This window comes from Lethenteron reissneri, chromosome 59 (genome assembly GCF_015708825.2).
Source record: "Lethenteron reissneri isolate LAM-NWPU_2019-01 chromosome 59, ASM1570882v1, whole genome shotgun sequence".
Lineage (NCBI taxonomy): Eukaryota > Metazoa > Chordata > Hyperoartia > Petromyzontiformes > Petromyzontidae > Lethenteron > Lethenteron reissneri.
This window is the reverse complement of record NC_083837.1, coordinates 7,359,427-7,376,545: the sequence shown is the minus strand read 5'-3', so window position 1 is coordinate 7,376,545 and position 17,119 is coordinate 7,359,427. Positions and strand designations below refer to the sequence as shown.

The window sequence follows — 17,119 nt, the reverse complement described above, 5'->3', positions numbered from 1 at the left end:
CTCATCTCTCCTGCACCCGCTGCTTCTCCGTTCCTATCCCATACATTTCTTTGTCACGCGAATTCCGGTGGTTATCCTCGCAGCAGCAGAGACTTTTGGCAAAGCCATCGCGTGCCGTCTGGAATGCTCTTCCTTCTGATATGAGGAAGCCACAAGGAACTCTGCACTTTTAAATCATCTAGATTGAAAATACATTTCTTTAGAACTGATTTTTGTATTTAGTTTGTTGTCCTTCCCCCCGCACCTTTGATTAGCATGGTTGGCTACGTACGGTGCGACAGAAGTTCAACATACATACAATATATGTATTCATTGATATATAATTAATATTTTTACGTTTAAACATAATCTATATTTATGACCCCAATCCCTATTATCCTCATAAGCTGTAAGTGTTAATATTCGAGGATTTCATATTCGCGTTGTCCTCCAGTAACTTATCCCACGCAAATATTAAGGCTTTACTGTATTGGAGAAATTATGAAAACAAATAGAAGATCGACCCAAGCTTTAAGTGTTCTGATACTTGAATTGGCTTTGTACTGTTCGCCTTTTAGCGTTCTCTGGTCTGACACTGATGAGACTAGGCCATAAAGAAGGCTGCTGTCTCTGGTGTAAGCCTATAACTTTCAAAGACAATGCCAATACATTATTACAAGACCATGTTTAATCTTGATTTGAAGCTTTCGTGACTGCAGGAATCCATGCTCTTTTGTTCTTTCGGTAAAGTCACATAGGTATAAAATAAAATAAATCACGACGTGTTGCGCCCAAAATGATGGACGTTTGTGTTGCGCCCGAAACGTCGTGATTTTTTAAAATCTACATGACTTTACCGAAAGACCATGTTTGTTTACATGTTTTGCCACAAGTATGTGTGGTTAATACACTTGATGCCTTGCAAAAGGTATCTATTTGATTTTTGTTAACACCATCTTAACACCGCCTGTTTTATTGCCAGAAAGGGTAAAACCTATTCTTATTTTAAAAATAAATTTTGAGACTGGCAAAACAGTCCCATAGATGTATTGGAGAAGTAAAATTATAATAATAACATGATACACAGTAATGTCGTAGGGGAAAATATAAACACCCGAAGGATAAAGTCTCCTACCACTTTGTCGAACAAGGGAGCCCCGGTCAATGTCGTACGCCGCGGTGTCCGTGTTGAACTGCCTCAGTGACCACGAGTAGGAGATGTCTTCACCTCTGGCGCAGCTTGGAGCACTGGGCCACCGCGTAGAACGTCGACGTTGGATCAATCTTCTCGTTGCAGTTTTCCAAACATCTATGCGCGCACACACACACAGAAACACAGCAATGAGGACAATCGCACGGTAGTTAGAGAGCTGCTGTGATTCTTCTTCAAAGTCAGCAATTGACAGCATCTCGGGGACTTGGTGTGTCCGATGAGCACGGTTGGCCGCGTATGGCGTGAAAGAAGTTCAAAGCGCATCTATCACGGACTCATTTAGCGACACCCACACTCGACCCTACCGAACTGCTGGGTTGGACAGGTGGTGGGAGATTAAAGAACCTTGCAACGTCATTTCAATTGCAGCGCCAGGAGATGGAATCGAACCGGCGCCCTCTGGATTGCAAGTCCAGCGCGCTGAACATCAACAGCGCAGTGGAAGAATTCTGCCGCCTTTGTATTTCAATGTAAAATCAACTCACTTAATAAACTCATATATAAACTCACATCGCATTGAGCACAAATCTAAACACCCTCAACCACAACCACATCCATTCGTGGTTGCCAAGGGGTTAAACAGATATAGTCGGCCGACGTTTCAGGCAAAGTATCCTTCTTCAGACATCGATTGATTTGTCGTTGGATGATCGTCGCGTCGCGGCACTCGCTGTGCCGAGTGCGTGAGTGCGCGTTCCCCCCCGCCTGGTCACCTGATGCTGATCTCCAGAGGCGTCCCTTTGGTCACATTGATCGTCTGCTCAGACGTCACCACTCTGCTGCCCGATGACGCCACGAGACGCACGTAGAATACGGAGCTCGCCACGATGGAGGCACCCGGCAGCCGAAAGACTCTGCGCCCAACGGCCTGCGCCCCGACGCAGGCCGAGGCGTTGGCCACGGCGAATTCGAGCGTGGCGTTCGTCTTGCAGGACCAGTCATAGGCGACGCCGCTCACGGCTGCGGCATCTCCTGAACTTGACACCGCCTCCACCAGGACGTCTCTCCCCTCGCCCACCAACCTGTAGTGACCTCCAGACAGCTGGACATCCAGCAGAGGCTCCTCGAACCTGAGGAAAATGGGCTCGCTCACGCTCTGGATACCGGCGAGGGAAATGGTGGCGGTGACCGTCAGCCGGTAAGAGCCCAGAGGGAGCTGGTTGGGCGCGAACACGATGGTGAGCGTGTTGGAATTCCCAGAGTAGGACCGGGTATCATTGATCTGCTTCGCCGTCCACTTGAGACTCATGCGCATGCCCGACACCACACAACTCCTTTGCACGTCCACTGGCAGGCTGAGGCCGTCCGTGATGCGCACGACCTTGGGCGCCTCCGCAGCCTTTGCGTCGTCCTGAATGGTCACTGCGCCGAGCTTGCAGCCGAATCTGTTCACGGTCACGTTCATGCTCTGGCTGGCACTGGATATTACGTTGGTCGCGTTCACCGTGGCTGTGAACATCCGCATTTGCTTGTAGGTGAACTGGAAAGAGCCGGACTTGTAGTCCAGTGTTTCGTATTGACACGACGGGCAACCGTCCTTGCAAAACATGGGCCCTAGGATCAGGTTTTCTCCATTTCCCATGTCCCATCGGAAACAGACGGGACCACCCGGCAAGTTGGCAACTGTAATTTTGACCTTACCATTCACGCTCGTCGGATCATAATCTATCTCGGGTGTTTTCAGCGCCTTTAAGCACGCGAGAAGTTCCAGCCGCAGGGAAATCCGACCGTGCCACGCCACTGGCATGACTCGTATGCCGGACGCCGGCACGGTCGTGTTGAAGAGCAGACTCCGCTCCGTCGTTCCGTCAACATTCCCGGCAAAAACCTACAGGCGTGGGAGGCAGTGGGGACAATGATATCACGGTTAGGAAAATGCTTCGTCAGTCTCCGCTTGTCATTGCAATCCAACACGCTGTGTCAACAATGAGGAACCTCCATCACGACGGTGAGATGCGTGCAGGCTGGAATAAAACGATAAATAACCATGCGGCAAGGTATCCTCTCTCTTAGTTGGTGGTCTAAATGATAAATAATGAAAAATAACATGACCACACGGCAGAGGTCGCAAACGGGTTTTGATTCCTTACCCGTACCCGGCTGCACCAGGGTCGCAAACGGGTACCCGTACCTGGCCGGGTACGGGTAGCCGGGTATCGGGTAGGGTACGGGTACCCAATTGCGACCTCTGCCACACGGTACAGCTCTTTTGAGTCTTCTTGGTTCTTTCGGTAAAGTCACGTAGAAGGGAAGTAATAAAATAATAAAAATAAAACATAATAAAACAATTCTCACGACGTTTCGGCCACAACGCAAGCAGCCGTCCTCAGGTGAAAACCAGGTCTGTCGAGGCGACAGCGTCTGAATGAAACAGCACACGTGCTTGGAGCATATATATAAGCTGGGTTGGAAGGGGGGAACAGGAGCGCCTTGACAAAAGAATATGCATATCAAGAGGCATTTATGCATATTCTTTTGTCAAGGCGCTCCTTTCCCCCCCCCCCCTTCTAACCCAGCTTATATATATGCTCCAAGCACGTGTGCTGTTTCATTCAGACGCTGTCGCCTCGACAGACCTGGTTTTCACCTGAGGACGGCTGCTTGCGTTGTGGCCGAAACGTCGTGAGAATTGTATTTTATTATGTTTTATTATTTTATTATTTCCCTTCTACGTGAGTTTACCGAAAGAACCAAGAAGATGAATCCCTGCAGTCACGAAAGCTTTAAATATAAATTTAAAATCTAGATCTTGAGAATGATATATCAGCATGGGTTGGAGGGAAAGTGCCGCTCCTGTACCATTCATGTTCTGCTGGAATGTGCACTGATGCGATATTAGCACGTAAAATATAGTTTGATGGATTGATCGCCCTGTGCTGTGCAAACCAGAGGTCAAGTGACGTTATCTCAGCGGTAGCTCTGCGGTATCCACATCCCATGGGCCGTTCTGGAACACAAAGGGTTGTTGCACTGCCATGCGAGGTGAAGAAGAGCCTCATAGCTCATCGGATTCCTCGAGCCTAAAAAAATCTGATTCTGAAATGGATTCTTAGTCTCGTGCCACGACACCAATCGCACAATCGGCATAACGATTACGCGAAACAAAATATTGCAGGCATATTCTGACAACGCCGTTCATTCTCGCCTCTCTCATCGGTAAGCAGCACCATCTGCCCATTACCTGATTTTCACCTTTGGCGTCAAGAGGCTTCCATTGTTTTCCATCTGCCCTCAGGACAACCACCTGGAACTCCGTGACCCACGTGTTGTTACCGGGCGCACCCTGCAGGACCAAGCCGCTGATGGGAAACGACACGCCAAGGTCGACCTGGAGGTACTCGCCGGTCCGGTCGCGCCGGGGACTCCAGCTCCCCGCAGCGTTGTTCAGCCTCGCCGAAGGCGCCCCGAGCCCTGCTGCCGAATTTTCTGAGGTGGCCGTGAAGGCTGAATCTGGAATAAACCCCGACTGGAGTCCAACGGGAATCAAGCAATCTGAAAAAGATGAAATGGAGTAGACGGTCGCGTTGTTAGGGCTGGACGCGCGTACGTTGAACCTTTTTCGCACTGTACATAGCCAACTGTGCTCATCAGAGGTGTGGATGGTGTTATGATCAACATATCGCACACCAGGTAAGATGTTCACGAAGTCACCACGGGCAATGCCACTGACAACGTCACAGCTTCCCATCTCTCCGTTACTTCCACCAAATCACGGAGTTGTTGAGTGCTCTCCTCTTGCAGTAACCACGCCGTCTATGTGTGTATATAGAACTTTTTTCGCCCCATACATAGACAACCGTGGTAATCGGAGGTGTGGATGGCGTTATAATCGGCAGGGTAGTGGTAACGGCCGCAGGGTCATTGCCGGGCGGCGGCGGCGGCTACACTGCTTCTGCTGCACATGGCTGCCCTGTGTGCCAGTGCCGTGGAGGCAGCAGCGAGGGTTGGTGCATCACACAGATAAGTTGCAAAACTCCCTTCCCGTGGGCGGCAGGGAGATGCCAGGCCCTGGCTTTGCGAGGATAAAAGCTGTGCACCAAAAATGTGGACTAATCTCCCTTTGTTCCATCTGTACAGGGATAGAGCATTGCCCCTTCGCGCGGCGGGTTTTCTCTGGGCGCTCCGGTATCCTGCCCACGTGCAAACACTCATTTATTGGCCGATAATGCCTTAATATGTAGGGGACCGTAGAGCTTTGGGCAACTGTTGGTAGTGCCGGCTCCTCACTACTTGGCTGCTGCCCTCCCACGTGTCTGCGGTTCCTCGGCGACTGCGACAGATGCAATTTTGCACGAACGACGACGCGATGTACCAAACGAACAAAACAACAATTAATTTGGTACGTCACATGACCACAACACACTTTACCTGTGCTGGGCGTGCTACATAAACTTACGACCAGTTGTGTGAAAAAGTAAGCGTGTTTTAACAAATTAATTACAATCGAAGTTATTTTTTATAATCTTCTTAGAATGATCAGTTGGAAATGATTATAATTAGGATCTGATAGATTTTTTTCACCATATGAATCTGGGGGCCGGCCTTCAGCGACTTGGGGGCCCGACGTTTGTCTTTGAGCCTTGCCTCGGCCTAGCATCGCAGCCGCGTAGTGTTCAGTCAACTCTGCAATGAGGCAGTTTCTGTATAGAGACGAATGGTCTGTCTAGTCTATGGAGTTGGTTGGTGAGTTCGTGAAGTCTGCTTCAAAGCACTCTGTTGCGATTGAAGATGACGTTTATAGACACTGTGACTTTCAGTAGCGGTGGGGACACTGCTTTTTGTGTTAAGTTGTCTTTCCCCAGTTATCCGATCATTTATATTGTGGGTTTTAATTTACGAAACTGTACGATGGCAAAGAAACAGAAGCGTCGTGTTTGTTTTACTTTAAATCAGGATTTTTCAAACCTCTTTAAGTAAATGTGTTTTTGTATGGACTTTTGTAACACAACAAGATCAATACATTTTATACTACAAATGTTTGTTTTGTTCATTAGCAAACAACATTTTCTTAACTTAAATATAATTTATACCTATAGTGATTTTTGGCATAGAGATCCGCAGAAAATGGTTATGTTTTTGGATGATCTGCGATTTTTAATTATCCGCAGCCGTCCTCCCCATCATTAGCACAGAAAATGGAAAGTCTAATCGAGAGTCCCTCATGGCCTTGTAGGAGCCTTGGTTCGTTTTCAAGTCAGAAGACGAATCGATAAAGTTTTTCTTTCGAATAGAAAGGAAAACTGATGATGTACACGTACGTCATCCAAATGCCAAAGGGTTAACAAACCATTAAATTGAGGTAGTTATGGCGTTCAGATGTCAGAGTGCTGAGCTAGCACCGCTGAGAACCTGGCTTTGAATAATCAAAATCACTTAATTGGGAAAAAAATACTTTGTAACATCGCCCTTACTTGCAAGTTAATGTGCATGCGCAAGGCCGGTGCTTGCTGCATCGGGACAGCTGCCTCCAGCAGGGCAACTAGAATGGTTGAGGTGACATGTCAGGTGCTCACAGTTGTCCAGGGTATTAAAGCGCTCGTTTTCAATTGCAAAATCGAGATCCTCACATTTCTAATCACTCCCTTGCGAATGTTGGAAATAATTAATTACTTCGATTCGTGGAATAATAACATTTTCCCACGTCTCTCCCCCCAGCAATGGAGATCATGACTCTCAATGTGGGTCTCATCTACATCGCTATGTTCTGATCGAGGAAAAAATGTGGCGCCATGACTGTTTTAGCCGGCGTGCAAAATGCACGCGAGTACACTGACTACGTGGGCCGAAACCTAGACTTATCATCATGTGTCTGTCCTCACAAGTATTAGATGTACGGAAGAGATCGGTAGTGGTCATGGCAAAATATTTTTGGTATGTTTGTACGAGTCTCTTTTAATTACTGTTTTTTTTTAAATGTGCAATTGTATGAGCAAACCTTTGATCAATGTGGCCGCCCTCCACTCGGGTAACTCCCGAAGAGCAACGCAACTTCGTACCACAGTGTCATGTTTATTGGGTCATCATCCTGAGGCGTTACAGGCAGACAGAGAAACCTACGCATGAGCAGACTGAGAGAACGCGGCCGCGCTTTCAACCTGCGTCGATACTTTGGTAATGTTACTCACCTGACAGGGTCCAACCTTCGCCCGCTGTGCTCCACCACTGGTCTTTGGTTGTTGAATTCGGACTTGAATTGGTTGTTGAATTCGGACTTGAATGGATCTGTCCATTGTTACCCACATTCCCTTGCCCATTCCCATTCCCAACAGCATTGCCGCTCTTCCTTCTCACGCGTCTCGAGCCAGGTCTTCTGCCGCCTCGACAATTCCGGCACCTGGCCCCAGGTGACCGTTGCTCCTCATCGCGGCCCAAACGGCCCACTAACCGTGGCTGATAGGCAGTGGGTACATTTTTGGGTTTGTCGGCCGATACATTCAGTGGATCGTTGCTCTCTAACCCCAGAAGTGGCGCTTTGCCATTTCCCGGTGATTCTTGTCGGATGGCTTCTGATGAAGTCTGCTTCTGGCCACCAAGGAAACCTTGGCCGATGGACTCTGTTGAGCGTTTCTCGTGGCCTTGCGGTAGATGTTGACTGAGGGGCAATGGAGAAGAGGACTTCGTGGGGTTCTTTTCTGAGCCATCTTTTCCAATGTCACTTGCCAGCAGTAAACAACCTAAAATTGAGAAATGGATGATCAAAATCAACATCGTGGTCTCTCCCGTGTGCACCACATGTGATAAACTCACCATACGTGGAGAATGTGAGAGTCTAGTGAGTGGTGAGTTTGTCTGGTCAGTGTCTGGTTAGCTGTGGAGTGCCTGCCGAGTGATGAATGTCTCTGAGGCATCACGTGAGTGGTGAAGTTTATATGAGCGGTGAATGCACGGTGAGTCATGTAAATTCAATGGTGATTGTCTGGTGAGGATCGGGTGAGTGGGGTCAGTTGAACGGTGAGCCTTTGTTCAGTGGTGATTCTGTCTGGTGAGTAATTGGTCAGGGTCGGGTGACTGGTGAATATATGGTGAGTCAAATACATTGTATATGTGTATTGCTTGTGAGTGCGCGGGCATACTTGTTTCAATACACATCTATAGTTGTGAGTGTGCGAGTGTGTTCAGGCTATACGGGGGATCATAGTCTTTGTTGCGTGTGGGGAGTGATAGTGCAGCGGTTGGCACGCTGTGCTACGAACCCGACGACTCGAGTTGCGATTCCAGCACACGGCCAACACCAGTGACGATTATCTAAACCGGTCCCGGGCGTCACCTATGTCGACTCAGCCTCAAATGAGTATCTGGTGCGGTCTGTAAACATCGCCAATGGGGAGATAACGGAAACTGGGCGTGGTGTTGGCCACACCCCCCCCCCCCTCGTGTGCCACAGTGCCGGCCTTCTTAGGTGCTCCTCGCTAACAGCACTTGCACCAACAGTCTGCTCAGGCTATACGGGGGATCTTTGTTGTCGGGAGTGGTAGTGCTTCAGTTAGCGCGATGTACTGCGAACCCGGCGAACCGAATTCGATTCCAGCTCATGGCCATCACCAGTGACGATTATCTAAACCATTCCTGGGCGTCCCGTAGGTTGACTCAGTCTCAAATGAGTACCTGGTGTGGTGTGTAAACATCGCCACAAAGGAAACAAAGGCGGCCGGGTGTGGTGCTGGCCTTCATAGGTCGCGGCCTTTATAGGTGCCACTCGCTAACAGCACTTGCCCCAAAAGTATGTTAGGCTCTACGGGGCGTCTTAGTCTTGTGTTTAAAAGACGTTGGCGGTCCATACAAAGATAATCGTCGCAGTAACACAAACCTGGTTTTGGGCTGAGGTAGGAGCCAATCACAGGTAAGGTAAACACACCATGGCAGCGTGACACACCTATGGCTCACATCAATGAGGTCCCTGGGTTCGATTCCCGACTCGGGCACTGTATGGCGTTTGTAAGTTGCTCCCGTGTTCGGCACGGGTTTCCTCCCAAACATCCCGATGCTGAAATAAATGTCTGCAAATTACTTAATTGGGATCACACACCGCAGCATTGTGACCCCAACTCCTGTGAAATCAGGTGACGCCAACTGAGCTATACAGCTCTTTTTCAGAAGCAACCTGGCCACACACGTGATATAATTTTTCACGTGGAAATTTACAGCAGCCAAATGCTCCAAATGCATGTTTCCCGGCCGAGAAAGTATAATAACGTCACGATAACTGCTGCAGACCACGTGTCAAATGTATCCATGTTATTCTACACCCATGGACAATTACAAAGGGGGCATCCGAACACACGTCCTTGACAATCGCCCGACGTGAAGTTAAGCTTCCCCGCTATTTATCGTACAACTCCCTGCCCCAGTCTCTGGGCAAAGGGCGTCGTATGCGGGCTCGTTGATACTCACCAGAACCGGAGGAACGCCCCCGTGCAATGCCAGACTGAGCAGCTGCTATCAGTCGATCGGGCTGCGCCAGAGACACTGCCAGTGATGCTGAAGTCAGCAGGAGGCCCTGAAGCAGCGCGTATTTCACGGCCTGCTGGCGAAAGGGGTTTGCGAAACAAAATAAGCAGACAATACGCCTTCTTCCCATCCCTCCATGGAAACAATACAACATTTGTTTTACGCATCCCATCAAGCCACACGACCCTCTGGGAGTGCGCAATTAAAAAAAATTGTTTCAAATGAAAGCAAAGTTCGGACCGGCTTCAACGTTTTGTGTCTCATCAAGCAGAGGGCAGACTTTGGTTGAACCAATGCTGGTAAACTGCCAGATGTTTTTTTTTTAACCGAGGACCAGAGAGAGTGGGTCCAGGGAATGAACCGCAAATACACACACACACACGTGGGAGAGGTTACACCACGCGACCTGTGGCGATGGAGGACTACCTGTTGGACAGGTAGGCTCACCACAGTTTGGAAGGCGGGTGGATTTAAGTAACGTGCTCCAATTTGATCAACGGCCCCATTACACCATGGCAGCATTGTCTGGGGATGATAGCTTTGAGCAGTGGTTCTTTTTAACTTGGGGTGCACGCACCCCTTGGGGTGCGAGATGCCCTTTCTGGGGTGCGAGACATGGCCAGATTGTTTTAGAAGTTAAATAATCGAAAACACAAATTAAGCACGGGCACGTAAGTAACAACTATTTAGTTTCTTCGAACCTATGTATTTATTAACATTTTATATACTGTATTGGTTTACGATTGAGAACCAAAGCGGTGCAAGGCTGCAGTAAAGGTTAAGAAGCACTGGCTTAAAATTTAAATGCCCAGATGACAAATCTGTTGAAAAATTACATTTCCCCCAAAAAATATTTTACGGTGTCTGCGAGTTTATATTTATATGTCATGCAAATATCTTTGTGCTAAATCTGGTTTTAATGCCTAAGGCGTACACTTATGTAGGGCCGGCCGAGTTGACCAAATCACATTGCAGGCAAACGTGCTTTTTGCTTATTTCAGGCGTGGCCAGGGCACGCTCATGATCAGATTGCGTAACGTAATCAACTGAGCCACTCACGGCAACATCGCTGAGAATCTAATTTGTCCGCATGAGCCACGCGGTGACCTTTTATACCGGCTTCCTTCGGACTGAATCTCGAATCATTAATCTTCCCCCACGACATGCGTTTTAAAACAAAACCCATAAACATTCGCCTAATTTGTGATTCGAAGTGGTCGCCGTGAGAGTTCCGGCTTGCGGTGGCAGAACAAATTGATGATAATTCGGAGCTCTTAGTCAATTCACCGCGCGTCACGTTCAGCGGTAGCCCTGATCTAACTTTGCAACACTGGTCAGTGTTGGCGAGGTCGGGCCTCGGGACAGGTTCACGTGTGGCTCACCGCTGACGTTGACCACGGCCGGGAATTAAACTCAGGTCCCCGGAGTTCCCGTGTGACCGTGGTGGCAAGCCACGGGGAGTGAAGAGGGTTGCTGGCGCAATGCGACGACCAGTCCAGGGGCAGTTGCCAAACGAATACATAATTTAGCCGAATTTATATATCATGAGGACGCACTCATTGCACACAAAGCACTTGCCAAAAATAAACCACAATGCTTTGCTGATCTCATCAAGGAGCAGAACCCATCACGTGAACCCCGGTCATCCTCGCAGTAACGGATTTTGTATAATCGTCGAACAAAGACGGTCACCGCATCGCGCACTTTCGGATGCGCTTCTGCGGCCGTCTCAAGCGCTCTTCCTTCCAATATTACGGTGCGAAAGAAGCTCACAATACATACACACACATACAAACCAGGCGTTCCACCAAATACAACATTGTAAAATATACAGTTGGTTTATTCAAGATGTGAGATTGCAAATGTTGGTTTGATTGACCATGGGACGAACGTTTTAAAAGTATCTTTTGTTTACCAATGTCAGCCATAATTGGGTGGGGAATGCTGGGTATTACCCACAGCATTTAATGGGACATATGAGTCTCTAGTTGGTGAATTGCACTCACAAACAATGGCCGAAAGTGAACGCAAACAGAATCCCTGTTCTGTTTCCACGTGTGAATAGAAATCTATAAAGTTCATCCAATTGATTGGCTTTCCAGACCCGATATTATCGAGCAGAATTTGTCTAATCAAATGCTGGACTCTGTGATGGAAAGGTTTGATGAAATTAAGAGAATGAAAAGAACAAATCAAAAGGAGGTTCCTGGAAAAAACTAAACTATTTACATTTTTACCAGGTAAGGCTCACTGAGCTGTATAGGTATTTTTTTAAAGCGACCTGCCCACAAATGATAGTCCAATTAAGCGGATTTTCACGTGTAAATTTACAGCAGCAAAATACTATAAATGCATGTTGATTCTAAATGTGGAGGGAAAACCCGGAGGACCCAGACAAAAATCTACACGACCACGGGGAAAGAGACATTCAAACTCCAAATATACGGGTTCCAACCCACGACCTCCTACATACCAGGAGAGGTAGTTAACATCTCCTAGCCACCGTGATGATAATGATGACAGAGATACACAGACTCCAAAACACAGCAGGCATCGTCAGGATCGGGATCGGGATCGAACCCACGACCTCCTCCATACCAGGCGAGGGAGATAGTAAACATCTGCTAGCCACCGTGACGCATGTAGACTTTGCCAAGCCGCTGATTCGTATGCAATGAGGAGGAGGTGGTGGTGGTGGTTGGGACGAGGCGTTTACAGGAGGAAGGATGGCAGGTGACCGAGGCAGGCCATGTACTGGCATCCAGAGGTCCGTGATCGATAGAGAGATCTACAAGCCAGACCTCCGATTATCACAGCTGGCCACGTACGGTGCGAAAGAAGTTCATCATGCACAGCGTATGCACATATAGCCAGACGGCGTTGTTACTGCAAAGGGAGAGCACTCAACGACTCCGTGATTTGGTGGAAGGAATGGAAGAATGGGAAGCTGTGGCGGTGGCAGTGGCGTGGCCCGTGATGACTTCGTGAACGTCTTACCGTGGCGTGCGACATCTCAGAGGTGTCACTTTCCCGTTGTCCTTCAACTCCCCTGTTTGATAAAGTCAAGCAACAGCATCATCATTTGTAATTTTACACGTACAGCTTTTTAAAATTTATTTTGCGATTAAAACTTACTAAAAATGTTTTAGTCCTACGACAATCAACTGATGGATGAGGGCTTTTCCATGCCACTTTGGTCATGGAGGGTTGTTTGACCATACTTCACCGTGCTGATTATTGCAGATTGGTGAGTAGAGGACTCAGTTATCACTCGCCACTGATGTTAACCATGGCCGGGAATTGAACTGAGGCGCCTGATTTGAAAATGGAGCGTGAGAACCGCTACACCACCCTTCCAAGTCTTTACTTTAAATTATAATTACCTGCAAATAATATTTGTAAAGGCCTGGGATTTTTGTTCCGAAGAGATAACAGTTGTGACTGTGTTTCCCCGATCTCAGCCTCCTATCAGATGCCTCGTAAGGGGTTTCTTCCTCTGCAGTGCAGCTCCTAAAGCCTGGGAAGCCCCCACCCGCACGACACCCCTCCCCCTCCTTGCTATCTGTGCATCAACGGAATAAAACCAGATATCTCCTCTCTCAAGATTGATTTCAATCGATCTTTGTTTTGGCCTAACTTCCCACTTACGTGTAACCTGTACATTATAATTCACAACGACTCTTGCCAGCGTGCGTCACAGCGGCTGCATAGAACAATGTGCGTTGAGCTTTTCCCCCGCCGTACTAGCCAACAGTGCTTATCGGAGGTGCTGAAGAGAAGGATAACACGTGCAATAATACGAAGCGGAATGACGTACTATCGACTCGTAATTTGCACGTTATATTCATTCGCTCACTCTCTATGAGAGACGATTACTGAGACAGACGCGAGGAGGAACCACAGGCGAGCGGGAAGGCTGCAGCCAGGCGTTGAGATGGCACCAAATTTCATCCCCTCCAAGATCTGCAGTCCTCTATATATTAAGGTGTTAGCGGCCAATTAATGCGTGTCTGGGCGAGGGGGCAACACTCGATCCTTAACAAATAAACAGGTGGAGTCCACGTCTGCCGTGCCGCCTTCTCCTGGCGAGCCAGGCTACGGGCTCCTCGATGTCCATGGGAGGTTTCGCAAAACCTGCGCGATCCACCAACCCTCGCCTCCACAATGGCATAGCCACTACCGCCCGGCATCATTAGGCGCGCGTTCACTGCAAAGACAACGCGCTCTGCACGCGAGCCATTCAAATAAGATAAATTTAAGAGGTGGTCGCGGCGTTGATTCGGCCCCTCAATTGGCATTTCTAAGGGTTATGATCAAGTCGGTACCACTCTGTTCGGAATCACCTATGGCCAAACCGGTCCCGTCATAGGAATGTCGAATTCACACCACTGGCTCCGCACCGCCGACTAAGGTGAGTGCCGCCCGAACGCTCGCTGGGAGCGTGGGGGGACGCTCGTTGGGGTGGTGGCCTCCGCGTTTAACCTCCGCCCGCTCTGCATTGGCTTTGGTGTCACACTCCACGCAAAATACATTGGAAGATTCTATTTTACAAACTACGACCTCGCTTTTGGGATTAATCACCCGTCAAAACATCCAGGCACAAGCGTTTGTAAACCTGTGCTTACAGACAAGGTACTAAAATAAAAGTAGCCTCAACATTTTTGGATATCTAAAATTTAACATTTCATTTTCCCAATGTTTATGGTTTCAAGTGTAGCCTTGACTACATCTGTATGGATTATAAACTGAAACTATTTTTTTTTATTTTACCCGGCGAGGCCTACTGAGCTGTATAGATCTTTTTTAGAAGCGACCTGGCCACAAATGATAACTCAACGAAGTGGCTTATCACGTGAAAATGTACAGCAGCCAAATACTCTAAACGCACGTCGATTCTAAAAGTAGAGGAAAAACTGCAGGACCCGGAGAAAAATCCACGCGGCCACAGTGAGAGAAACACGCCAACTCCAAATATACAGCAGGCGTCAGGTACGGGATTGAACCCATGACCTCCTGTATACTAGGTGAGGTAGTTAACATTTCGCCACCACGAAATGTTCCAAGCCCTTCCAGAATTTTTATTAGTCCACATGTTCTTTGCTACACCATTGATGGACTCGGCCTTGGGTAACCAATGACTGCATCAAAAACTATAATTTAGAATAGAAAGGTTTCCACATACTTTGGCTAAAGTCCAGCTCCGCCAATTAAAAGAAAAAAACGGTTGACATGCGATGAACAATCTTTGCAGAACAATATAAGGTGTGCCATCTGGCGTGGCTACGAATATACTGTATGTGCGTCGAGTAACGTCGGAAGCGTTTCTCTTCAGCGATCATCTGAGAAGCATCACCCTGCGACTTCCCGTAGTGCTTCGGCGCAGACGTCAAATTCCCAGCTCCGTGCAAATTGACGAAATGGAGGAGCTCGCTGATCCATAGCTTGGCCACGCAACCATCGAATTACATTAAAAAAAATAAAGTCGCAGACCTGCAATTGCGTGCTTCACAGCACTATTGGTGGAAGGCCCTCGACTTGAAGTACCTCGAAAGAGCCCCATCCAAAAGGTATTTGGCCTACTCTTCCATGGTGGCTATACATCTTGAAGGAGGTGGGCTGGGGGTACCCACACTTTACCCTACCACACCCGACTTGCCAATCAATTGTGGTGAACCCATTATATTTTGGTACCGCTGTGGCGAGATGTTAACTGCTTCGCCTGGTATACAGAAGGTCGTTGGTTCGATCCCAACCCTGACGCCTGCTGCATATTTGGAGTTTGCGTGTCTCACTCCCCGTGGTCGGGTGGATTTTATTCAGGTCTTTTGGGGTTTCCCCCTTACATTTAGAATTAACGTGCGTTTAGAGTATTGGGCTGCTATACATTTCCACGTGATAAGTCACTTTGTTGGGCTATCATTTGTGGCTACTTGGCTTTTGAAAAAAGAGCTATACAGCTCAGTGGGCCTTATTTGGTAAATAAAACAAATATATTTAGTAAAAAAATAGGTTTTACCCTTTCTGGCAATAAAACACGTGTTAAGATGTTCAAACACCAAATATATACCTTTTGCAAGGAATATATTTTTTTACTTTGATATTGGCAAATAAAGGTCCCAACAGTTTAGTTCGTAGGTTCGTTCACCCGCCTCGCCCGGGAGATCGCACCGGCCACCTTTTGGCAGATTTAAGTCCACGGCGCGCCGTTATCGGCTCTGCATCTACTCACCGGCGCACTCCGCTCAACTGCGGCCGTTGCCTTTAACGACGCCGCCGTCGAAGGTCCTGACCGGTGGCAGCAGCAAAGCTTGGGTGGCGTGGCGCGGGCGTGTTGTTATATATATAGGCGGCCTTCGCGTTTGTGTTGACACTCGCACGGCTCTGGGCACACACTCTAACACACGAGCGACTGCCAATTCATCATCATCGTCGTCATCATACAAGCGCGCGTTAATTAATGCGGACGCGTTAGAGAAATGTTATGTGTGTGTGTGCTCTCTCTCTCGCTGCCCGAGTGTCAGGTTCACGGCGCTGTTGGCAAAGAGCCCGGCGGCTTTTGTTTACTCCGCAGGACGAGCGGAGCCGGCGAGTCCCAGCGGCGGCAGTCGCCGCGTTCCACATCGCGCCCCCCGCCGCCGTCATCGCTGTTCACGGACAAAGGGGGCAGGTGCGGAGGATTCAGTTCACGGTCATCGCCTTTTGGGCCAGATTTATGTACTTCAAATATTGCTTCGAAAGGGACCCACTAAGTCCCGGTTATATTGAGGCAGCTGGTCAAACAGCCCGCGAGCGATCGGATGCTGGACCGCCCTGCCCTGCAGCGTGAAAGGAGCTAATAGCAGTAGTGTGGTCGCCGCCCATTAATTTCTTGAGTTGCCGAATCGCGCAAAGCTATGGCACCCCGTCGCATTATCTGCCTCTTCGTGTCCCTTGGCCTTGTGCGGGCACCCTTGGGACCTGGCAGCTTCCTTCACCGGCAGCTCGCCGCGGCGTTCTCCCCGCTTGTGTGGCCGACGCTGTGGCGTCTGACGTCCACTCAGGTCGACTTATTCCCCCTGCACCCTCGTAAGAAAAACTGAACCTCGAGACTGTATATCTTCTTCATCAGGTAAAGCCCACTGAGCTATATACAGCTCTTTTTCAGAAGCGACCTGGCCACAAATGGTAATTAAACGAAGTATGCATGTATGTGTATTACACTTCTTTCGCACCGTCCGTAGCCAACCGTGCTAATCAGAGGTGCGGGGGAATGACAACAAACTAAACACAAAGATCAGTTCTAAAGAAGTTAGTTTTCAATCTATAGCAGCCAACTACTGTGAAATGCATGTTGATTCTAAATGTGAAGGGAGAAACCGGAGGACCCAGAGAAAAATCCACGTGACCACGGGGAGAGAGACACGCAAACTCCAAATATCCAGGTGTCGGAGTGGGGATTGAACCCACAATCTCCTTGCATACCAGGCGAGTGAGATAACA

The 17,119-nt window shown here is 48.5% G+C and overlaps 1 protein-coding gene across 2 annotated transcripts; it reads right to left on the bottom strand.

The window, feature by feature from the left end:
* Positions 1-1,119: 1,119 nt before the first annotated feature.
* LOC133357793 (uncharacterized) lies at positions 1,120-15,963 on the bottom strand. 2 transcript variants are annotated; one of them, XM_061575916.1, is made up of 7 exons: positions 15,870-15,963; positions 12,638-12,689; positions 9,584-9,716; positions 7,318-7,866; positions 4,374-4,684; positions 1,906-3,020; positions 1,120-1,288 (listed from the first exon to the last, which is right to left on the bottom strand). In XM_061575916.1, exons 2-7 carry the CDS (start codon positions 12,650-12,652, stop codon positions 1,204-1,206), a joined length of 2,208 nt encoding a protein of 735 aa, XP_061431900.1. In that variant the 5' UTR covers positions 12,653-12,689; positions 15,870-15,963; the 3' UTR covers positions 1,120-1,203. The 2 variants fall into 2 exon arrangements, with proteins under 2 accessions (XP_061431900.1, XP_061431901.1); XM_061575917.1 differs by having other exon boundaries at positions 9,584-9,713.
* Positions 15,964-17,119: the final 1,156 nt, after the last annotated feature.